Here is a 20,389-nt window from a genome sequence, read left to right as displayed (position 1 = left end):
AATGGTGCAGGAAAGGACTAGTGATTGACAGTGTTCAGCAGTTTAAGGGACTGTGCCACATAGTCATGGAAAATAACATTTAGAATTAGAAATATTGTGATAATGTATGCTAGAAGCAAATGTGTGCATTTATTGGCAAAAGACCAAACAGACATTATTTAAATATTTCATGATAATAATATCTTAAGAGCACTGGAAGAGACAGGAGTCACTGTGAAAGGTGTCCTCCACTCACATATCTGTTGAGAATCTGTCTGCGACTGTGGGGGTCATCGAGCAAGCAGACAGACAGATCGGAGATGGAAACGGCAGCAGTGGCTGTGAGAGTCACAAGAAGCACCAGCTGTCCTTTCCCACCTTCCAGGTCCAGCTCCAACTTATGAGTCTTTTCCTTACTCAGGGTGCACAGATCCAGGTGACACCTACAGAGCACACACCCACACACACCCACACACACCCACACACACCTGGCATGTATCTGTGAACTGAGGCAGGCTTCCCTCACATAACCACACAGGTCGCCCAGCTCTTAGATCTGAGCTCACCGGCCAATGAAGTCGTCCCTCTTGCCCGTGTCTTTGTCCCAGACAGAGATGTCAAGGATTCCCCCTTCCTCATCAAACACATGCAGATCAAACTGTTCCCTCCACTGAGGGTTAAGGCTCTTGGCTATGGTCTGCTTTCACATGAGACAGGAGCAAACATATGCTGCATTCAAGCTTCTGCTTCTGGTTTAAATTGGCTAGTTCATGTCAGCAAGAGTGTGATATATATATATATATATATATATATATATATATATATATATATATATATATATATATATATATATATATATATATATATATCTTATATATGTCTTATATATATACTTATATATGTCTTATTTATATATATATATATATATATATATATATATATATATATATATATATATATATATATATATATATATATCTTTAAACATGGAACAAGTTGTTATTCTGGTGAAGGATATTCTAAAATATCCTAGATGTAAGTTAGTAAATATAATAAAGAATTTACCACTGAATATAGCAGAATCAGAATTAATACCATTAATACCTTGCTCCTGTACTTCTCATTGCCAAGTCTGAATTTGACATAGGGGTCACTAAGGCCATTCTGGTCCATAGGAACAAGGTCACGACCCTCGATGAGACTGATACTCAGCATACTCCTCCAGAGCTGATATTTCTTGTGCAGGTCAGACGGCCACTGGCTCACCTGCTGTTGCTGTTTTAACACAAGTAGTCCATCAGAGACACACATACACACACACACACACACACACAATAACACAAAAATGCACACACATGAATGCATCCACTCCCAAGCCCAGAGGTGCACACACACACAAAAACGAAGGATTGAACATGCATGAAACCATACAGATATGTAACATCGACCTGAAAAATGACGTTTCTGAAAGTGATCCCAATGTTGATATGATGACTGGCCCTGCAACATGGACTCCAATTTGAGATTTTAACTTATAACTGAGGGTTCCCACAGAGCATATGACCATATAAATAATAAGATCATATTACCTGCAGTGGTGCTGAGAGCTCTATTTCTTCATTGACTAGACTTTGCCCATAACATCATTCCCAGTCCAATAATTAGGACTGCATTCAGAACATCAAATCAATACAAGTTTCCTTAGCTACAATAAGCACAAAACCCCTCATTCCCTGGTAAATCTCTACCATTCCCTGGTAAATGACTAGATTTAGAACGCAAGAAGTTAGGCAAATCATTCCAAACATTTTATATCTTTCACATGTACAGTCAGATTAGGCCATGGACAGAAGGAAGTATTCTTAGGGCCTGTATGGCACTTACATACAGAACCATGTCAGTGAACAAACGGCGGATGTACCTACTAGAATGAACACAGACATAATGTCAATGGACAAGACAAACATGCCTTTCTGCACAGAAGAACTACTGTCCCATTTTACCTTAACAGATCTCTTCAAGCTCGTTGTCAGTAGTGTGGTCTAGAAATAACACACATTTTTAATAAGCACTCGCCATTGTGACAGAAACGCAAGGGGCCAAGTGAACAATATTGTTCTACAACCAGAACATCAGACACTGTGAGGATAAAAAATATCTGATTTTTCCAGTTCTGAGGAAGCATGTTAAGTTAGAATGATCCATGCTCATCTTCCCCATGTGTTGTCTAGTACTGTGTCCAAACTGTCTGGGTTTCCCAGTGTTCACTGGTAAGAGGAGTTTAAACTGTTCCCTCATGTGTAATTCAGAGGTGCTCTGGGTATTATGAAGACCACACTAATGTGCTGTCCAGCCCTGTGTTTCCCTCAGAACAGGACAGCGTGTGTGCAAGAACAGTAAAAGACCTCTGATTTATACAACTAGAGGTACCACAAGGGGAACTACAGTACAGAGGAAGAGGTGGGTATACCTGAAATTAAATCTAATTTCAAAACTTTGGAGACAATTTAAAGGAATTTGTAGGAATTTAAGCCAATACAGCTGGCATGAATTCCTACAGTTAAGAGAGTTAGGACTTTAGCAGTCATAGCTTTTCTTACAGCCACATTCAAATGAAATCCAACAATACACTGCTAGTAGAATTTCTATGAAATCTGCATGCCAGTACATTTACATTTAGTAGACACTCTTATCCAGAGCAACTTACAAAAGTGCTTTGTCATTTACTCATAGAATATATCCAAGTACAGTACAGTAGGTTAGAATTAAACATACCAATGAACTAGAATACTGTAGAATACAGGGATGAATGCTGATACCTAGAAGTGCAAAATACATAAGGTGTATCTTAAACAATGATAAGTGCTATAAAGTAATGGGGAAGATACATGACAGATCTCTGTGACCACATGTACTTTACACTCTCCTTACCTACATATGGCTTCCTTTGTTGATTTGTTTTAAGCTTTTTAATTTGTGGAAGAATACATCAAGACCATTCACACTTTATCAATTCATGCATATTATGTGTCAGGATAAAATCATTTGCAATTTTTGAAGCAGCTATCATTATTTATGTATAACACAAAAGGAAAATAGGATCCACACAGGAAGTTGGTTGTCAGGTAGTATTAGCAGACATTCATTTTTTATACTAAATAGAAATTGAATTTCAATAGGAGACACATTTGTGTGCATAGTGTAAATGTATGTTCCATATCTTGTAGAAAAGCATATCAGATACAAGACTCCTGAAAAGAAGACGATTAACATGGTGGTAGAATATCTATCCTAAATCATCCGTGTTTTACAGAGTTCCTTAAAAAGTGGTTTTGTGTAACAATATTCACACAAATTCTGTGAATACAAAATTCAAAAAAGATATTACATATAAAACAAATGTGACTTGGCCTTTTTCCTAGAGCTATTTTTTACTCTACAAACAAATAATTTAAAACTTTTAAGTAAATATAATACTGAATGATTTATATTGATTATTTAATAAAAGTATAAAGAACACATATATGTACAAAGTTGCAAACTCTAATCTGTATTGTTGTTACAGCTACCATGAAGTCCAACACTACAGAGATGGTCTAATGTTAATATAGTGATTAGCATTGATCACGTAACTTGGAAAACTACAAACATTGGCCTGTTTTGTTGCTCATTGCTGCTCATATTTAATTTTTCATAAAACTTATACATTAACAAGAAAAAGGCAAAGCCATAATTGTAGGATGAGACACTCTTACCATCTCTCCATCTGCTACATCTGTAGGGGTCAGGGTGACTGCAAGCTCGAGAGTACCCAGGTCCTGATCAGGATACTGGGAGTCCCGGAGCTGCACTCTGACATGGAGAGGTCTGGCACAAAAACACAAACTCATTCTGGAATGTGCACAGAAAAAGTTTTTAAAATGCATCATTCAAAGTTTAGCTTAAAGTAGAACTCCAACAATTTTGCAAAATGTCTTCATGTTTCAAAAGGTTTAGATGTAATCAACGTAATTAAGAGTGTTTTGGTGTGAAATGCACCTTTCTAGATACATTTCCCAAGTCAGAATTGTTTACAACTGTAGTACCAGGAAGCAGGCATTGTGATATCTAACCAAAACCTTATAACAAAACCATCACAAACCATTGTATCGGGAATCAAGCAACATATTCGTAATCATTTTGTGGCATAGCTTAACTGAATGTAGTTTTTAGAGCCATTAACTGCTTTGGACATCTGGTTTCTTCTGCTACAATAGTGAACAATTATGACTCAGTACATTTCTCTAGTTATAAAGGAACATTTCACACATTTAACACTCTTAAACACTCTTAAGTAATGTTTACATCTAAATCATTGAAACATAAAGAAATTTTGAAAAATTGGTGGAGTTCCTCTTTACCATGAAAGACCAAATGTGACTAAGTGTGCAGTCATGAAACTGCCGATGTGACCACCTGCACTGCTCTATTGAGTCCAGGTACAAATACGTTGACCCCATGAAGTCATCTGGGCGACCAAAGTCATAGTCAAACACCTGCAGTGAAATCAGCAAAGATCATTTAAGATTAAGTACTCTGTAGCTTCATACATTTAATATGAAGTGACATACATTATGAGGTACTCAAATCACTGCCCTCAGAATTGGGCCACTACAGATTTTGTACCTGCTTTGGCCTAACATTAACTGTTCAGTTAACTACAAGATTTAAATTCAGAGCCTATCAAATTTGATGCACAGCCCTTATGCTTTTGGAGAGAGGACTAGTTCTGGCCTAACTCATATGATGGTCTTTTTGTGTACTGTACTCAGAGCTGCATTTGGAGGGCTGCTGAGCTTTAATTTGGATTCTAAACAATAATGTAAGGTTGTCTGCCATCTGACAGGAGGTTGTGCAGGGTTTATTCAAGGACTGCAAGACAGGATGACAACACACACACCCCCCCGACACACATACACACACACACACACACACACCTTTACTTGGTGAACTTTACAGCACAAAGACACTTTTGATTGATGTGACTCAGTCACAGTGGTGCAAAGTTACTCTTAAATTTTATTCTTCACTCATAAGGAGTATTTATACTAAGTTAAATGTATTTGGTGTATGGATTATTTATACTAAAGTGCTCCTTGCTCCTGTTGTACTTTATGTACTTTCAGCACTCTGTGTTTCATACATGTATGCATATATCTAGCTCCAGGAGAAGCATTATTTTATTTCACTAAAGTCAAGATCTACTTCACTTGACTTTAGCTTTGTACAGTACATGGACTACCATGCCACCAGATAACAGCACATAACACATATATATTTAGAATTCACACAATTATATATATATATATATATATATATATATATATATATATATATATATTATATATATAGTATTTGCTTGGTGCTTATGGAGTTCTTAATCATGTGGTTGAGCAGTGGTGAGTAGCACAGTGTGACACTATCCATCACCTTTATATAGAGAGGCTCATGTAGATTGTCTACCATCAGGCAAATTTGTTCATCCCACACCGGATTAAGGCTCTTGTGGACAGTTTTGCTGCGAAAAACTTCTTTCCTGCATATTTTGAACTTTACATATGGGTCACTTGTTCCTAAAGATGAAGCAATAACAGGTGATTACAAATCTTTCAGGTTTCAAAATGTGCTCATTACAATATGAAGCATTGTCCAGACTTTTTGGGAGGGACAGCTCAGAGGCAAGCCTTACCTGTTCTGTCCCTAACTGCTAGATTATGACCCCTCCTCAATACAATGTCCAGCTTGTACATTCCTGAACTAGGCACCTCAGGATGCGTGATGCCATGTTCATCTGTATTAACTTCCTGCACAAAGAAGCAACATTACAAAATAATGTACAAGAGAAAAACTACATAAATGTTAGAAAAGGGGGATAGATCATATATCTTGATTGTAACATGACTAAGGGCGACTCTTTAATGTCTGTCTATATGTCTTTAATTTCCACATTCCCTCCCCTCCGCTTGCTACAATTGTAATGGTGAGCGGTAAGGAGGCGGACGCATGTGCGGAGAAGAGCGAGATTTATTCAGGGAAAATCCAGAATCAGAGTCGGTATAATGGTCCAGAGTCAAACTACCAATGCGGAGAATACGGGGATACATGATTAACAAACAAACACACGTAGGCAAACAGGAAGCAGACTATAACAAAAGACACAAGGAAAACTCGGGGCTAAGAAACACAAAGGCACGGAGTACAAACTTAACAAGCACAATGATTCAAATGTAAATGCACACACGGAGTCAACAAACAACCACAATGAGCAGCAAAAACTAAGGGAACAAGGCAGAGCTTAAATACAATCAACTAAACGAGAGACAGGTGTTGAAAATCAAACGAGGGGCGGAGAAAACAAAACTATGGAACGGAGAATAAAAGACAAGGAAAACACAGAACATGGAAGGTGAGAGGGACTGATCATGACAACAATACTCTCAACACGCTCTCAAAAAACACTATTACTAATTTAGAACCTGTTCAGAAAGCACCAAACAGAGGCCTCAAGTACCAGAATAATGGATTTCATTACATCACTTTTTAAAAATCCCTTTATTGCCAATCCATATCTTTCAGAATTGATTATAAAATTATTTAATTAGGTTTTAAATAGTCTTACCCTGTCTATCTTGGCAAAATCATTACCAGATATGTTCCAGCTAGATCACTTAGGTCCTCTTATAGTAATTTGCTGATCATCCCACACCTCTGGATGTTACTTTATTGTTTAATATTAGACTGATTTTGCCAAAGCACCTTTCCTTCCATGGCCTCTTATTTTTACTAATACCACAATACCATTTTACCACCATATGACATTTCTATTCATTTGTCATTCATTTCTATTATTTGTCTTTTGTTAACTTTGTCAAATGTTATCTTTTTATTTAGAAGTTTTCTTTCACTTTATTTTGTTCTGTATTTAAAATATTTGTATTATAAATTGTTTGATTCACTTTGTAAATGACTTTGTGAACTTAATCATCATCATCATCATCATCATCATCATCATCTTAATCACTTATTCATTTCATTTAGCAAATAGGGTGAGCAAAGAAGTACAGGTGTCTGTGTCCTCAACCATTTCCTTCAGGTGTTCCTTGGGGATCCCCCGGTATTCCCAGGCCATAATCATAGGTGAGGGATGGGACATAAATCAACTGGTAAACTGAGAGCTTCACTTTATATATCAGCTCCCTTTTCACCATTACAGAGAAGTACAGCAACTACACCAGTGCAGCCGCTACACCCGACCTGCACCTATTGTCAGTCTTATGATCCCTCTTTTCATCACTTGTAAACAAGACCCAGAGATAATTAAACTCTTCCATTTGGGGGAAGTTCTCAGATATCATGAACAGGAGTGGAAACGAGGCATATTCATGGCAGAGTTCAACACCCAGACTGAACAAGCTTGACCTGCTGAAGATGTGAACTCAGCTCTTACTCTGAGGTTACAAATATCAAATGGCCCACATTCGCTGCCTGACACCTTGTACACCCAGAGCACCTCCCACAGAACATGTGGTGCACAGTCACACAGTCATATGCTTTTTCTAGATCCACAAAGACATAAATGTATACTTGTATACTGGAGTGGCTAACTCCCATGCCACCTCCCTCACTTGTCTGGGAGAGGGTAAACAGCAAACACAGCCGGCATGGAATCGGCTTTGTAATCTTTAAAAAATAATGTCTCCCCAGGACCAGTCCCGGAGCATCGTAAATGTCATCTGCAAAAAGTGGTGGGTGGAGTCTTCAAAAAGAAAGAATGAAATTCAGTAAGTCCTTGAGTTGAGAGCAAAATTCTACTCACTAGGACACTTAACTCAGAAGAACTTGCTTCAGGTTCTAGAATGCCAAGCCCACACATACAGCATACAGGTTCTAGAATACCCAGTTGGACCAAGAGTCAAAATGCTCATGTTGGTCCCCATGTGGAGCTCCAAATTACAGAGAGGCAGCCCCTATTGCTCTGGCATGAGGGAGGTGTCACCAGAGGTTCCCAAAACCCTCAATCCCACTCCAGGAATGGTTGTCCGCAGCCTCCTGCATCATTACCTTACACAAAAAGAAAGTGGTTCAGAGTGGGTTCAGGGTTGTGTTCAACACGGGGGTAATTGTGGAGTTATACAGTGACTGGTGCAGTCCCATTGATGGCACCAATTGCTTCTGTGTTGAATATAGAAAAGTCAATGGAATGCCTGAATCTGAAGCCAATGCTGCATACTGTACCTAACTATTCAGATGTCTGCAGGACTGGCTCCCTGGACTGAGTCATGCAGAAGAGGTATAAGGCAGCAGGGCCATGGCTGAGCAACGTCTGCAGGGTGTATGTGTGTTAAAATCCGGGCCATGGAAGTGCCTGATCTGCTCACCTGCTGGAATCATCATTCAGTGCATTGCTGAGGCCTCGTCTTGAAGGTCTCTGCACTGTTATCTGCCAGCTTCAAATTTAAGGAGCTGAGTCCTGTCAATATCAACACATGGCTTTTATTCATAGTATCACTTTCACTGACAGCCATTATCTAATGACCTGCCACTCAGTGACTGAACAGTAAACACAGGTAAAGGTGGACAGCTGGCATCAAAGCATGCTAGGTGTCTTTCACAATGACCACATCTGCTGCTATGTGAGAAGATTAGACATGACACTGATTGCCAAAGGAGTAAATTTACCTTGAAAACTATTCCATAAGTAAGCCAGACATATGTAAGTAAAAACATGAACACACATTCCTACATACAGAAGCTCATAATTGTTAAACAAGCTATTATAATGGATGATTGAACAAATGAGCTAAAAGTATTCTCTCTATCTGTTTCTCTCTCTCTCTTTCTCTCTCTCTCTCTCTCTCTCTCTTTGTCTCTCCTTGTTTCTGTACATATGTTTCTCTCTGTCCTCTCCCTTTCTCTCAGTCCCTCTCTGTCACTCTTTTAACGCACCTCCCTGTGGTTTTAGGTCACTTCTTTTACTGTGAGGAAAGTGGTTTCCTGCCATTGCTTCACAGTTTCAGCTTCTAAGAACTGCTTGGGTCAGCCTCTTTCATACAGCACTCCACAACAAGAGATATAACATGTTTAAGAACATCGTGCTAGGGGCATATTTTATTACTGCAGCATTCTGAGCTGTAGAGTAGACACACAGAGGAAGATCTAAGGCCCATACAGGGTAATCCCTGTAGGCAGTGACATACACACCACATATTAAATGTTTAATGGGACCATAAAATAATTCATTTCATACACTATAAGTCAAAATGTTTGTAGACACCCTTCCTAATGACCGAGTTCAGGTGTTTCAGCCAGAGCCACTACTAACAGGTGTGTAGCTAACATGCACATCGCCATGCAGTCTCCATAGACAACTACTGGCAATAAAATTTTACTCATACTCAGAATCTAAGTGATGTAAATGTGGTACTGTCATAGGATGCCACCCTTGCCACAAGTCAGTAAAATTTCCGCCATGCTATATCTGCCTCAGTCAACTGTAAGTGGTATTATTGTAAGTGGAAGTACAACAGACGCACTGGAAGTCCTAGTAGCAACCACAACAGCTCAGCAGTACTGAGAACAGGGCCACTGAATACTTAAGCATGTAAGAACTGCCTGTACTTTGACTGCACAGTTCAAAAGTTTCACTGTAAGCAGAATAGCACAGTTTTGAGACACAAGCAGGAGGTCCCACTCTATGCTTTATTCCTGAAAATGAGACCAATTTAAAATGACCCAAATTTCTTTCTGGGGTTGAAGTGACACCCAATATAAGAGTTCAGTACAGCTCCGGATTTCCTGACACTTACTGGAGGCAAAATGGATTATACGTTGGTGTTTATTTTTAAATAACAGTCATTGTTTTTATTTGACACCAACCCAGACCCCCGTAACCATCCCAGATCCCTCATTATCTTAGTTCTCAATGCTTCATAAACTCAAAGGAAGGAACACAACTTCAGACTCCAAACCAAGGCTCTCCACATATCCTTGTGTCTATGGTTACAATAAGTGAATGCAAGTTATCCTATGAACCATAGAACTGTAAATCAAACCTTCTGCCAGAGTTGCTGTCTTGGTATAGACCGGACAAGACTTTGTCTGTGACTTGGCCAGACCAAGCTTTTTTAAAAGGTACTATATGCTGCATTTAATAATGTTATATAGCTAGAACATGGTCTAATTAAACATTATGGTTAAACAAACATAATCATTATCTTACACTGTTGATTTAATGTTATTAATTATTTTTTTTAAATTCTGTCTGTCTAAGTCAACTTTGGTTGTCCACTGTATTTTCCTGATAGACTGTCTTCAGATCAAAAAGCCAATAAAAATTAAAAGGATATTATATTTTTTTCAGATTCTCTGTTATTTCTGCTGAGGTAAAATGTTTAGCAAGTCAGTATCTGGAACTTTGTCTTGTTCATCCTGGATCCTGAAAAAAATTTGATTATGCAAACATATTATTTTACACAGTGTGCATGTCTGCTTTCTGCCAGACATAAATTACAATTCATTTATTTTAAGCCCTGAACTGTCACAGGGTAGTGCTTGCTACTGGCCTGTCTACATTTAGGACTTTTTGCTTTTGGTCAGTCAGGAAAGTGACAACAGTTTTAGCACAGGAAGTGCACCAAAGGAAAATGACTATAGCATTATTTTTTGTAGAGACTTCCCTGTTATTGTCTTGCATCTACAACACTGCTGATTTGCAATTCAAAGCCCTGTATGGAAGATGATATGTTCTCCATTTATTTCTCCATGGTGACAGCAAGTCTAATGAGATACATTCTGACCTGGGATTCGTTCCCAGTCCGGATAACAGTTTCCATGTTTTTCCATACCTGAACAATAAGATTCGTAACTTCATGAGTTCAGTCAGGCAAGCAAAAGCAAAGAGAATACTAAACTGTGTAGCGTGGGGGCACTGGACTGTATTAGTGTGTTTTTGTCTGATCTGTCTTTGACTAGAAGCACTTTGTGTTTTTGGAAACTGCTTGCCAGAGACACAGAGGGTGAGCAGAAGGAGGAGTGTGAGCTCTTGGTACACCTGCCCATGGAAGAGATGTCCATGAAAGATAAAAGCAGAGATGGATGGTGTGAGTAAGTGATTTCCCCAGTTTTTTTTTTTCTCAGATGTGCCCAGCATATAACAAACATCGATGGAGACCTTGGAGGCCATTATGTATTTAAAATGTCATTAAATTGCAAGCATATACATAGACCTACATTCTGCCACAATACTCGTGTCACTTCATCTTTACATAGTACCACTGTAAATGCAAAACCCTGGTGGTCCCACAAAGTACAGTAGCTTTGTACTCACTGAAATCTCATGTTTTATGCTGTTTAAGACATACAGTTGCGCACAGTGTCGCATGGCTTTATCTGTATCCGTATTATTCAATTCTCCAATGGCTTAGTGGACACTCAGCTCTCTTCAATGAATTCATTGCCGCTATGCATCAATCAGGCTGCCATAGACCGCGTGAGGGATGTGCAGCTCGTCTTAATCGACTTACCTTGTTATTCTCCTCCAGCAGTATCTGCTCAATGTCCATGACACTCTGAAAGCATGGTGCCTCGTGAGAAAACTCCTGGTGATGCAATGGTACCAAATGTGAAATTGTGGACTTCGCGCAGTCAGTTGTTTTCATCTGGCCCGCTGTGCGTACCATCTCTGTGTTAGATGCACCAGGCAACGGTGTCACTCGTATTTGGCTCGGTCCCAGGTCCCGCGTGCCGCAGCGGCTCTCGTCCTCGCGGTCCGCCTCCAGGGCGCTGTTGAACAGATTTGGCTGGGAGTAAGACATCCCTCGCACAAGATCATGCTGTTTTTTCTTTCTAAAAAGCGATATAGCGTCTTTTTTCACCTCCTTTTTAGATAGTTTGGGGCTTAGAAATGCCTTATATTTAACTTGAAATGATCTCCGTAAGCTTCTCTGCTGGGACTGAGCATCATCTTTGCCAGACTCAGTGGGTTGTCGATCCATGCTTAGCTGTCAACCGCTTATTAACTAAGAGTTAAGAAGGTCGAGGCAGCTTATTACAGCCTATGTACAGCAGCGTTTGTCTCAGCAGGTAGCGTTTTCCTTATTTTATTTCTCATCCAAAATACAATGCTATATCCTAAACGTAGCCTACATGTTTTCGAATTAAAATTATTTTCTGGTGATCATCTAAGATAAAATCTATTGCACTTCAGTTTGAGTGCACACGGGTTTATACGTTAGGACCGCACACGCCTTTCAGACGGTTGCGGTCCGCGCCCATTACATCTGACACCAGGGCTTGCCTATACCTTCCTGTTCACACAGCAGCGCTATCGGAAATCATAGGACCGTAAGTTACTGAAATCATATGTAAAATCCATTACAGGAACAATATACACGTGGTTTACTACCCATATATGGTTAGTACATTCTAGTACATGTTGTATTACAGCATCTAAGTACGAAATAGGCAACGCTGAGATGGAGACAATGCTATAAAATATAAAGTTTACGGGAAGCGAACAAAACCCGGTTAAGAAAAAAGGGTTTTATTTTTTTTATTAAGAACAGTCGCTGCTTACCATGCAGATAAAATGACCTAAAATACGTAACATAAAATGTAGTTTTATATTCTAATAGAAGTATGTGATTATGTAGTCTTCAATCTAAAACAATCATGACCATACATGTGCCCATATGTTCAAGTAGCCTGGCATTCTGTCAATGGACCAGACTCTCGTGCAAAAGAAAAATTTTTAAATGGGTCTTTGCAATATTTTTGTAGTATCACCATCAGAGAAAAATACAAATAGTGACAAAATGTCTGTATAAAAGAGAAAGACAAATGTCTCTATATGGGCGAATTCTTATAACATCAGTTAGTAATTAGCTAAACAAGCGCAGCATACATTTAAGCTTAAACTTATAAAAAGTTTACAAACAAAATAGAACATATACTCTTAAAATATTTACAGTATACATTTAAATGACAGAAATAAATAACGTAATAGAACTAGTGGTAATACTATTAGGAAATACTATTATTACTTTCTAAAACATCTGGTAACACAATAAATCTTATACTGCGCTACTATTATTATAATAAATGGGTTAGAGGAAAAAAAAGCAATTTTGTTTCTTGTTCAACACACACACACACACACACACATTCACACACACACTCACACACACACACACACACACACACACTGTTTCTCTGACTCTTCCCCTCTTTCATACCTGTGCATAAAGTAAACTGCCTCACAAAAAAATGTTAATTTATTAAATCAACAACGTTCACTATAAACAAAACCATATAGTGATATTGTTAAATAAATTAAAATGTAAACAAAATCACTAAACATTTATTCACCATGTATACATGTGTAATAGTAATGATACATTGTTTTTCACTGTCTAAAATAAGAAGTGCAATCAGACTATAAATACTCAGATTTGGCAGTGATTTGGAGCCCAGGCTAAGATGGGCTAGATAATGTTACCTTCACCTTAAAGACATCAGGTTAACAGTGAACAGTGAATACTAAAATCCATATGCAGATGTTGGCATTGTGACCAGGTGTGAAGGGAAATGCAGACGGGGTGGGTTCACCACTGCTTGTTTTCTACAAGCATGGAGGTGCTGGTGTCCATGTGTCTTGTGCTCATTCACACATCATGATCATGCATTTGCTGCTGCATTTTCTGCAGCATTTCTTGCATCCTTCTCAGCTGTGAATGTTTGGAGAGAGAAAGTGAGAGGGTGAGCGAGAGCGTGCGAGAGTGAGAGCGCACAAGAGTGAGAGAAAGAGTAAAAGTGCGAGAGAGTGTAAGTGAGAATGTGAGTGAGACAGCGAGAGTGAGACAACGAGCGAGAGTTGAGAGAGCGAGAGAGAGTGCAAGCGAGAGAGTTTGGAGAGAGAAAGCGAGAGAGTGAGAGTGATAGAGTGACAGAATGAGCATGAGAGAGTGACAGAGAGAGCAAGAGTTTCAGACAGCTTTCACCTGTGTCCAGGTAGCTCTTATGTGCTTGTATTTGTTACTCAGATCTGTGTTGGACTTTTGTACAGCATAGTCATTTAAATCTCTTACATTTAATTTAGTGCAAGAACAAGAAAGACAGAATAATGTCAGTTTTCTCACCTCCTCATCCTTCTTTTTAATCAACTTTTCTGTTTCCACATCAGGGGTAGGCAGTTGGAGAATAGGGATTGGGCTCTCCACACGATTGTCCTGAGTCAGTTTGCTAAGGAAGACATAACAGCTTATATTCATCCATTACAAATGACTTTAATGGATATTTGTCTGTATTTCAAAACTTCTACCTGTTGATCAATCAACTACAAAAAAATGCAAAGGCTAATGTTATTAACAATTAATGTATTAATTAGCATTATGTGAAAACAGTACAAAGCACATGCACCTTGTCATTTGCTGAATGCACTGGGCTCTGTAGTTTTCATAATGAACGTCACATGTGATGTCCTTCAGGTCATGCATGTGTGTGCAGATCAGCATGTTTCTCAGCTTGACAAAGTCAGAGTGTGACTGGTTCTCCACTGCAGGAAAACGCATCCAAACACAGAAAAGCAAGGGAGAAACACCAAGGAGCAGAACAAGGGTTATTACAATTCGTCCTACAACACAACAAAATCAATTAAGCAACACACATTGCTGTCTGGATGAATAATATGGCTACAATGATTCCCAATGGCTGCTAAATGCTGTAAATATAAACATGACATGAGAAGAATATGTCATATGCTATGTTTTGCTTGGTGTTGCTCAGCTGACCTTCGACAACACCCCACGGGTAAAGTCTTCCTCTTACACGCTGACCTTTGGCCTCTACCACAGTGTTACTCCCAATCACAGCAAATGGCGTGCTGTCCTGAGTCACACAGCACAGAACTTCAGAGGGCACAACTTTAACTGCTGTCAGTGTTCAAGAAGCAGAACATCTGACAAAACAACATTTTGTTCACCACCTCCAGCCTCTCACATGAGCTGTAATTATTTCATTTCACTGAACAGAACACTGGTAGACTACAGAAAGGAATGTCATATGAACTGAAAGGTTTTCTAAAACCAAGGCTTTAATGAAAAGTTGGATTAACTTGAGCATTGTATTGTTAAATAGTTCAGATTTATGTGGGAAATGTTAACATTTCAGATGTAATAATCTTGTCAGTTGTTGTGCTTAGTCACTGTTATTGGCCTTCATCTCCCCACATTGCTGACAAACCCAACTTTCAAATTTGGAAATGTGTGCATGTACTGTATAATACATCAGCAAATGAGCATGTCATAACACTGACCTTCAACTCTTGGTCTTGCTGCTTGAACTCTTCATCCTCGTCAGAATCGCAGTCCGGGAACTGATACACTTTGATTCCGAACTTGTCAATCTCCTCTCTTATCTTGAGCAGAAGTATGCACCATGCAAGTAAACCCACTGAATCACATGGCAGTGACCGTGACACTGACTTCACTACTGCACAAGGACATGAAAGCATGTGTGGGTGCAGGCACACGATCTGCTTGTGGCGTGGGAGGTGCCTCGCCCTCTTACCCTGTCCTTCATCTTCCTCATCTCTGCCGGCACCAGGCAGTCAGCCTTGGAGATAAGGGGAACCACATTGACCTTGTCCTGAAGCGCCTTCATGAACTCCACATCCACTGGCCGCAGACTAAGAGGCAGGAGAGATGCATTAAAGCAGAATTATAAGATGGATATCCAACATCTGATACTTCACTCTTAATTTTTGATTGCAACTTTTATTTTGTACATAAAATTGACTTTTAATATAAAACATTATTTAGAATCCAATGAGAGGACATTAAAAGTGCTATACTTTAGTCCAGATAAGTGTTAATGGCTTTGCTTGTGCAGATCCTGTGGTTTACCCATGTCCAAACGGAGAGATGAAATACAGGCAGCAGTGAACACGGTTATCCTGAATGTTCTTCCTGTTCAGGCCGCTTTCATCGCGAAAGTACTGCTCAAACTGATGCTCAATGTAATCAGTGATGGTCTTCCAGCTAGAGTGTGAAAGCAGCCATTACGCATCCTGATCCAACATGCCAAATAACAGAATCGTTTAGCAAGACATCCAATAGGTTACATCAAGACATGCAGGCAAGAAAGTGTGCTAAGGGTCCAGTTTACAAAAAGAACATTGCAAGCTTAACACATTCGTACAATATCTGACACATTTTTCTAATTTGCAGATTTTGGTGTTGTTTTTGTCCTCAGTCTGAGGAATATATCAGTTTACATGTGGCAGTGGACCTGATACTCAGTTACAGCCACCCAAACTCATAACGTCAGACTAAATGAACTTTTCTAGGAGACAAGCAACATAAGATGTTAGAAAAGAGCAGATTTCACCTGCGGTTTTATTATGCTACTATATATATATATATATATATATATATATATATATATATATATATATATATATAGAGAGAGAGAGAGAGAGAGAGAGAGAGAGAGAGAGAGAGAGAGAGAGAGAGAGAGAGAGAGAGAGAGAGAGAGGACCTGTTTGGACAAGGTGGGGTAATGTAATTATTAGCAGTCTTTCTCTTTGATACACACCACTCTGTGTTGTTGATGGCATCACCAAACCCTGGCGTGTCCACTATGGTCAACTTCAGTTTCACCCCTTTCTCCTCAATGTCCACTGTGTGTTTAGTTATCTCCACAGTCTGGCTGATCCGCTCTAAACGTCACAATTTACAAGATTTTGTCACACCTTTTAAGAACGTACGCCCACGTGATACTAAGGGGCTCTAATTTCGTGGTTGCGCTGGGACGCTAAAGCCGACAAACGCGGCATTTGGCTGGTTTCGTAGGCCGCGTCACCGTTTAATTTGGTGTACAGATTTAAACGTGCCTGCAATAAGGTTGGTGGTGTCGCGCATCACGGGGTGTAACATTTAAAATCCGTCGATGCAACAATATTTTTGAACCCATTTTACCTGAATACAGAGTTTGCACTCTTATCTTCCTCGGACCTGGTCTTAGCGCAACCGCAAGTGCAACACGATATTTTCCACACTTCAAGAAAGCACATAAAGATGTGCACAAATTCTCACTACGGGATGTTGATCACCAACATCACCCTACTAAAATATATCTGAGTTATTGATTAAATACGACTTACTTAATTTTTTAACTAAAACAATTCTAGTCACTACTAAATGTGAATTAGACAGCTGGTGTGTCATTACGCACGGAAAGTTATATAATTTAAATGATTCGTTATATCACAATTATGTAAATATTCCATGTATTCTCACTATAGTGAATAACAATAAAAATGCTTCGAGTGCCAAATTGTGTGGTGCGGTGAGTTTGTACTTCCCTGACATGCATGCCTGTTTCCTCTTCCGTGAGTTTTCGTTCGAGGTGCCGTTCCTGCACGTTCGCTGCTATTACGGCTTTTAAAGGGAACGAAGGGTGTTAACCAGCGCCTGCGCTGTGTCCACGAAAATAGAGCCCTAAATGATGTTACGTTGTCTGATGTCAGATTCTTACATTTGATTTACTGGAGAAAGTGATATGTTACATTATTTATAGACAGAGTGCTACATGTTTTAAAGAGATTAGAAGAAATATGCTGTTGAAGCTCCAATGTCTATGAACAAGTTTAAGGAATGTACACAACAGAATCATGCACTTTGTTCATAATGGGCTACTCTAGCTGCTCTGGGTTCCTGGAACTGGAATTCCAGACATGGTTTAAACATAGTCTTGGACTAAAGTGCAGATTCAGTGATGAATCACCACTGGGAGTCTTATTTTAGGATTAATCTGGGTGTGGAGAAGCGGAATATTCTTTTAAATTAATTGCATATATCTACTTGATATAAACTGAAATTAATTGATATATTTTGAAGAGGACTTTATGTTGAATCCACAACAAACCTTCAGCATTCAGCAGCTTGCGATCCTTGTGCAGGTCTGTAAGGAATAAGCTATTCACCAATGTGGACTTCCCCAGACCTGACTCACCTAAAACATACATAGCAACAGTCTCACAAGAGTAGTGAATATCTGTACATTTGTGTACAGCAAACAGGAACCTCTCAGATAGGCCTCTCTCAGGAAGGCAACTATAGGAGTCTCACCAGCCACCATCAGGGTGAAGTCAAACCCCTTCTTCACAGACTTCCTGTGAACTTGGTTTGGGAGCGTGGCAAATCCCACATACTCTTTTTCCTACAAAAAAGAGCTCCATCTTATATTGAAATAATACACACAGCACACACACCTCACCCCGACTCCCCGATGCTACATAAAAACACATCCAAGCAGGCAAGACGTTAAGAGATGCTGCTCCGATAGCAATGCACTGCTCTCAGACCAAGAAGATTGGGACGGGAAAGGCTGCCGCTCCCTGCCAGGCAATAGTGGCAACCATAACCATGCAGACTCCATTAGTTGGACATTCCCAGAATTCCTGCAACATTTGATCACGACGAATGATGAGAAAGTCTGCTTTTAAGGGGGGGTTGGTAGTTCATGCTGGAGGATGTTAAAGATGACAAAATCGTACAAGCTGTCCACATCTATAAAATTACATAATTCAGTCCCTTACACTAAACTATGCTCATCTCTACTATATCTTCAGGCCTTTGCTGTATGATAAATGTACAATAGGTTCTACTCTACCATCATAGTGTCACCATTTGCAGATCAGTATCAACTGTGATTAATCAAAAGACTTTATAAAGCATACATAGCAGTTAAATAAACACACTGTCAGTGTTTGAGATCATTCATTCTTATATTTGCTCATGTTGTTACAATGAGTGACAGTAAACACTGAGAAGTTCCGGTCCCAGATGATATATCCATTTGTAATACAAATTAAACAAGTGCCCTATTAGTAATTGCAGTGTATATTTTTGTAATATGATGAAGGCTCAGGGCAACAAACATATCCAGACTTAAACCCAGGTCTTCAAGAGGGTAAACATAGACAGACCAGCCAAAACACACATTTACCTTCCAGAGTGATGGTCTCCATCACAAAGACACTAGGACAGTTTGCTTTCTCAGTGAAATGTAGCATGCATGTACCATGTCAGTATGGGCTCATACATGAGGGCTTAATTGTGGAGCCCTCCCCACACCTTGTCAAATCCATCAAATACCCCAGCCCCTCGCATACATACATTAATCCTATATAGGGTGCAAATATTTAGTTTTGCTGCAGACTCCCACCAGCCTGTCACCAGAGTGAGCATTAAGGAAGAAGAGGAAAAATATCAGAGATCCTTTTGCCATATAAGAATTTCCAATAGAAACCATATTGGTTATATACAGAATATGCAAAATGTGCACGCAGGTGGCTCAAGTGTACATGCTAATTTTTTCCAAGCCTATGCACACATGCAAATGTCATCAACCAGTTTGGCCTGGCATGAAAGAGACGTCCAATTTTTCGTTCAAACCATACCAAGAGACTACTGTACAAGGCATGAATGTTATAATCCTGTTGTCACTTCATCGTGTTATTACAGCCCTGGTGTGGCACTATTTTATGCAGACCTTCCATAGTTCATCCACCCACAAAAGCTGTAGCTCCAGGGCATTGGGATTAATAAACTGTTTTATTCATGCAGTTTTTCTGTGAAGAGAAATAAAAAGATATCAAGTGTCTGAGGACTGGATGAGATTAGCTTTGTTTTAAAGATCATCTGAACAGATGGATCATATAGATACAGGTTTCTGGAAGTTTAGTGTTTTAATGGCTAGATTATGTTCCATTTCAGCAGCAACATATCATTATAAACACCTTTTCTTAAGTAGCCAAAGGTGACGTTTAATTCTTGAATGGGCGATAGTCATATAAAATACAGTTACATGTATGTATTTAACATTTATTATTTCTGTGGAACTAAATCCACAGTAAGTAGAAAACCAGACGATTAGCGGACAATTTACCGTAAAACAGAGTTGTTATTTCTATTGACATCTGCATCACAGGGTAATGATGTGGATCACTGATGGCGACCATGAGATCAGCCTAACAATCATTTAAATGCGTTTGTTTGATGCGTTTATGATACATAAATAGCTACAGGAGCTTACCTCCCCGTCTTCTGCCGTAGCGGCCGCAGCAGGGATTCAAAAATGGTGCACAGGGCAGGTGGAAAACGGAGACACCCGAATTTCATGCCCGATGGGAAGACAAGACAATAATCGTTAGGCGGCTGATAGAAATGTTTTATATAAACAAGACAATAAGTTCCAAAACATCCCTGTTATGTGCGCCGCAACCAAACGTAGTCGTTTACCTGATTTAACCGCCCGGCTTTTGTATCTAGTGCTGGTCGTCATATTCCTGTCTGAGCAGCGGAAACAGTCG

The 20,389-nt window shown here is 39.4% G+C and overlaps 2 protein-coding genes across 5 annotated transcripts in view; both read right to left on the bottom strand.

The window, feature by feature from the left end:
- Nucleotides 1–14,225, bottom strand: part of mctp1b (multiple C2 domains, transmembrane 1b) — a 23,666-nt gene extending 9,441 nt beyond the window's left edge. The window contains exons 1-11 of one of the 4 annotated variants that reach the window (XM_035535305.1): nt 14,154–14,225; nt 11,694–11,799; nt 11,541–11,615; nt 5,708–5,822; nt 5,449–5,591; nt 4,435–4,514; nt 3,735–3,846; nt 1,983–2,021; nt 1,084–1,254; nt 546–676; nt 236–422 (exon numbers count right to left, since the gene is read on the bottom strand). In XM_035535305.1, the coding sequence (XP_035391198.1) occupies nt 236–422; nt 546–676; nt 1,084–1,254; nt 1,983–2,021; nt 3,735–3,846; nt 4,435–4,514; nt 5,449–5,591; nt 5,708–5,822; nt 11,541–11,615; nt 11,694–11,799; nt 14,154–14,161 (1,167 nt within the window). In that variant the 5' untranslated portion in view covers nt 14,162–14,225. Of the gene's footprint in view, nt 1–235; nt 423–545; nt 677–1,083; nt 1,255–1,982; nt 2,022–3,734; nt 3,847–4,434; nt 4,515–5,448; nt 5,592–5,707; nt 5,823–8,396; nt 8,450–11,540; nt 11,800–14,153 lie in introns of those variants that run through there. The other 3 variants (XM_035535303.1, XM_035535304.1, XM_027019404.2) reach the window with 3 other exon arrangements.
- Nucleotides 12,544–20,389, bottom strand: sept5b (septin 5b). Its single transcript, XM_027019411.2, has 12 exons — nt 20,319–20,389; nt 20,113–20,123; nt 18,144–18,234; nt 17,941–18,027; nt 16,609–16,732; nt 15,918–16,052; nt 15,583–15,700; nt 15,329–15,430; nt 14,805–14,901; nt 14,434–14,569; nt 14,154–14,256; nt 12,544–13,742 (listed from the first exon to the last, which is right to left on the bottom strand). Exons 1-12 carry the CDS (start codon nt 20,359–20,361, stop codon nt 13,680–13,682), a joined length of 1,110 nt encoding a protein of 369 aa, XP_026875212.1. The 5' UTR covers nt 20,362–20,389; the 3' UTR covers nt 12,544–13,679.

The sequence above is a fragment of the Electrophorus electricus genome, chromosome 17, assembly GCF_013358815.1.
Source record: "Electrophorus electricus isolate fEleEle1 chromosome 17, fEleEle1.pri, whole genome shotgun sequence".
In the NCBI taxonomy this organism is placed as follows: Eukaryota; Metazoa; Chordata; class Actinopteri; order Gymnotiformes; family Gymnotidae; genus Electrophorus; species Electrophorus electricus.
This window is presented reverse-complemented; position numbering and strand designations above follow the sequence as displayed.

What these genes read in the sequence shown, in the direction of transcription:
- sept5b (XM_027019411.2), bottom strand. Translation starts at nt 20,361, where the DNA reads ATGACGACCAGCACTAGATACAAAAGCCGGGCGGTTAAATCAG. An exon ending in ATCTCTCCGTTTGGACATGG is followed by an intron (nt 15,701 to 15,917) that starts GTAAACCACAGG and finishes CCTGCCTCTTAG; the next exon opens with TCTGCGGCCAGTGGATGTGG. An exon ending in TGAGGAAGATGAAGGACAGG is followed by an intron (nt 15,431 to 15,582) that starts GTAAGAGGGCGA and finishes CTTCTGCTCAAG; the next exon opens with ATAAGAGAGGAGATTGACAA.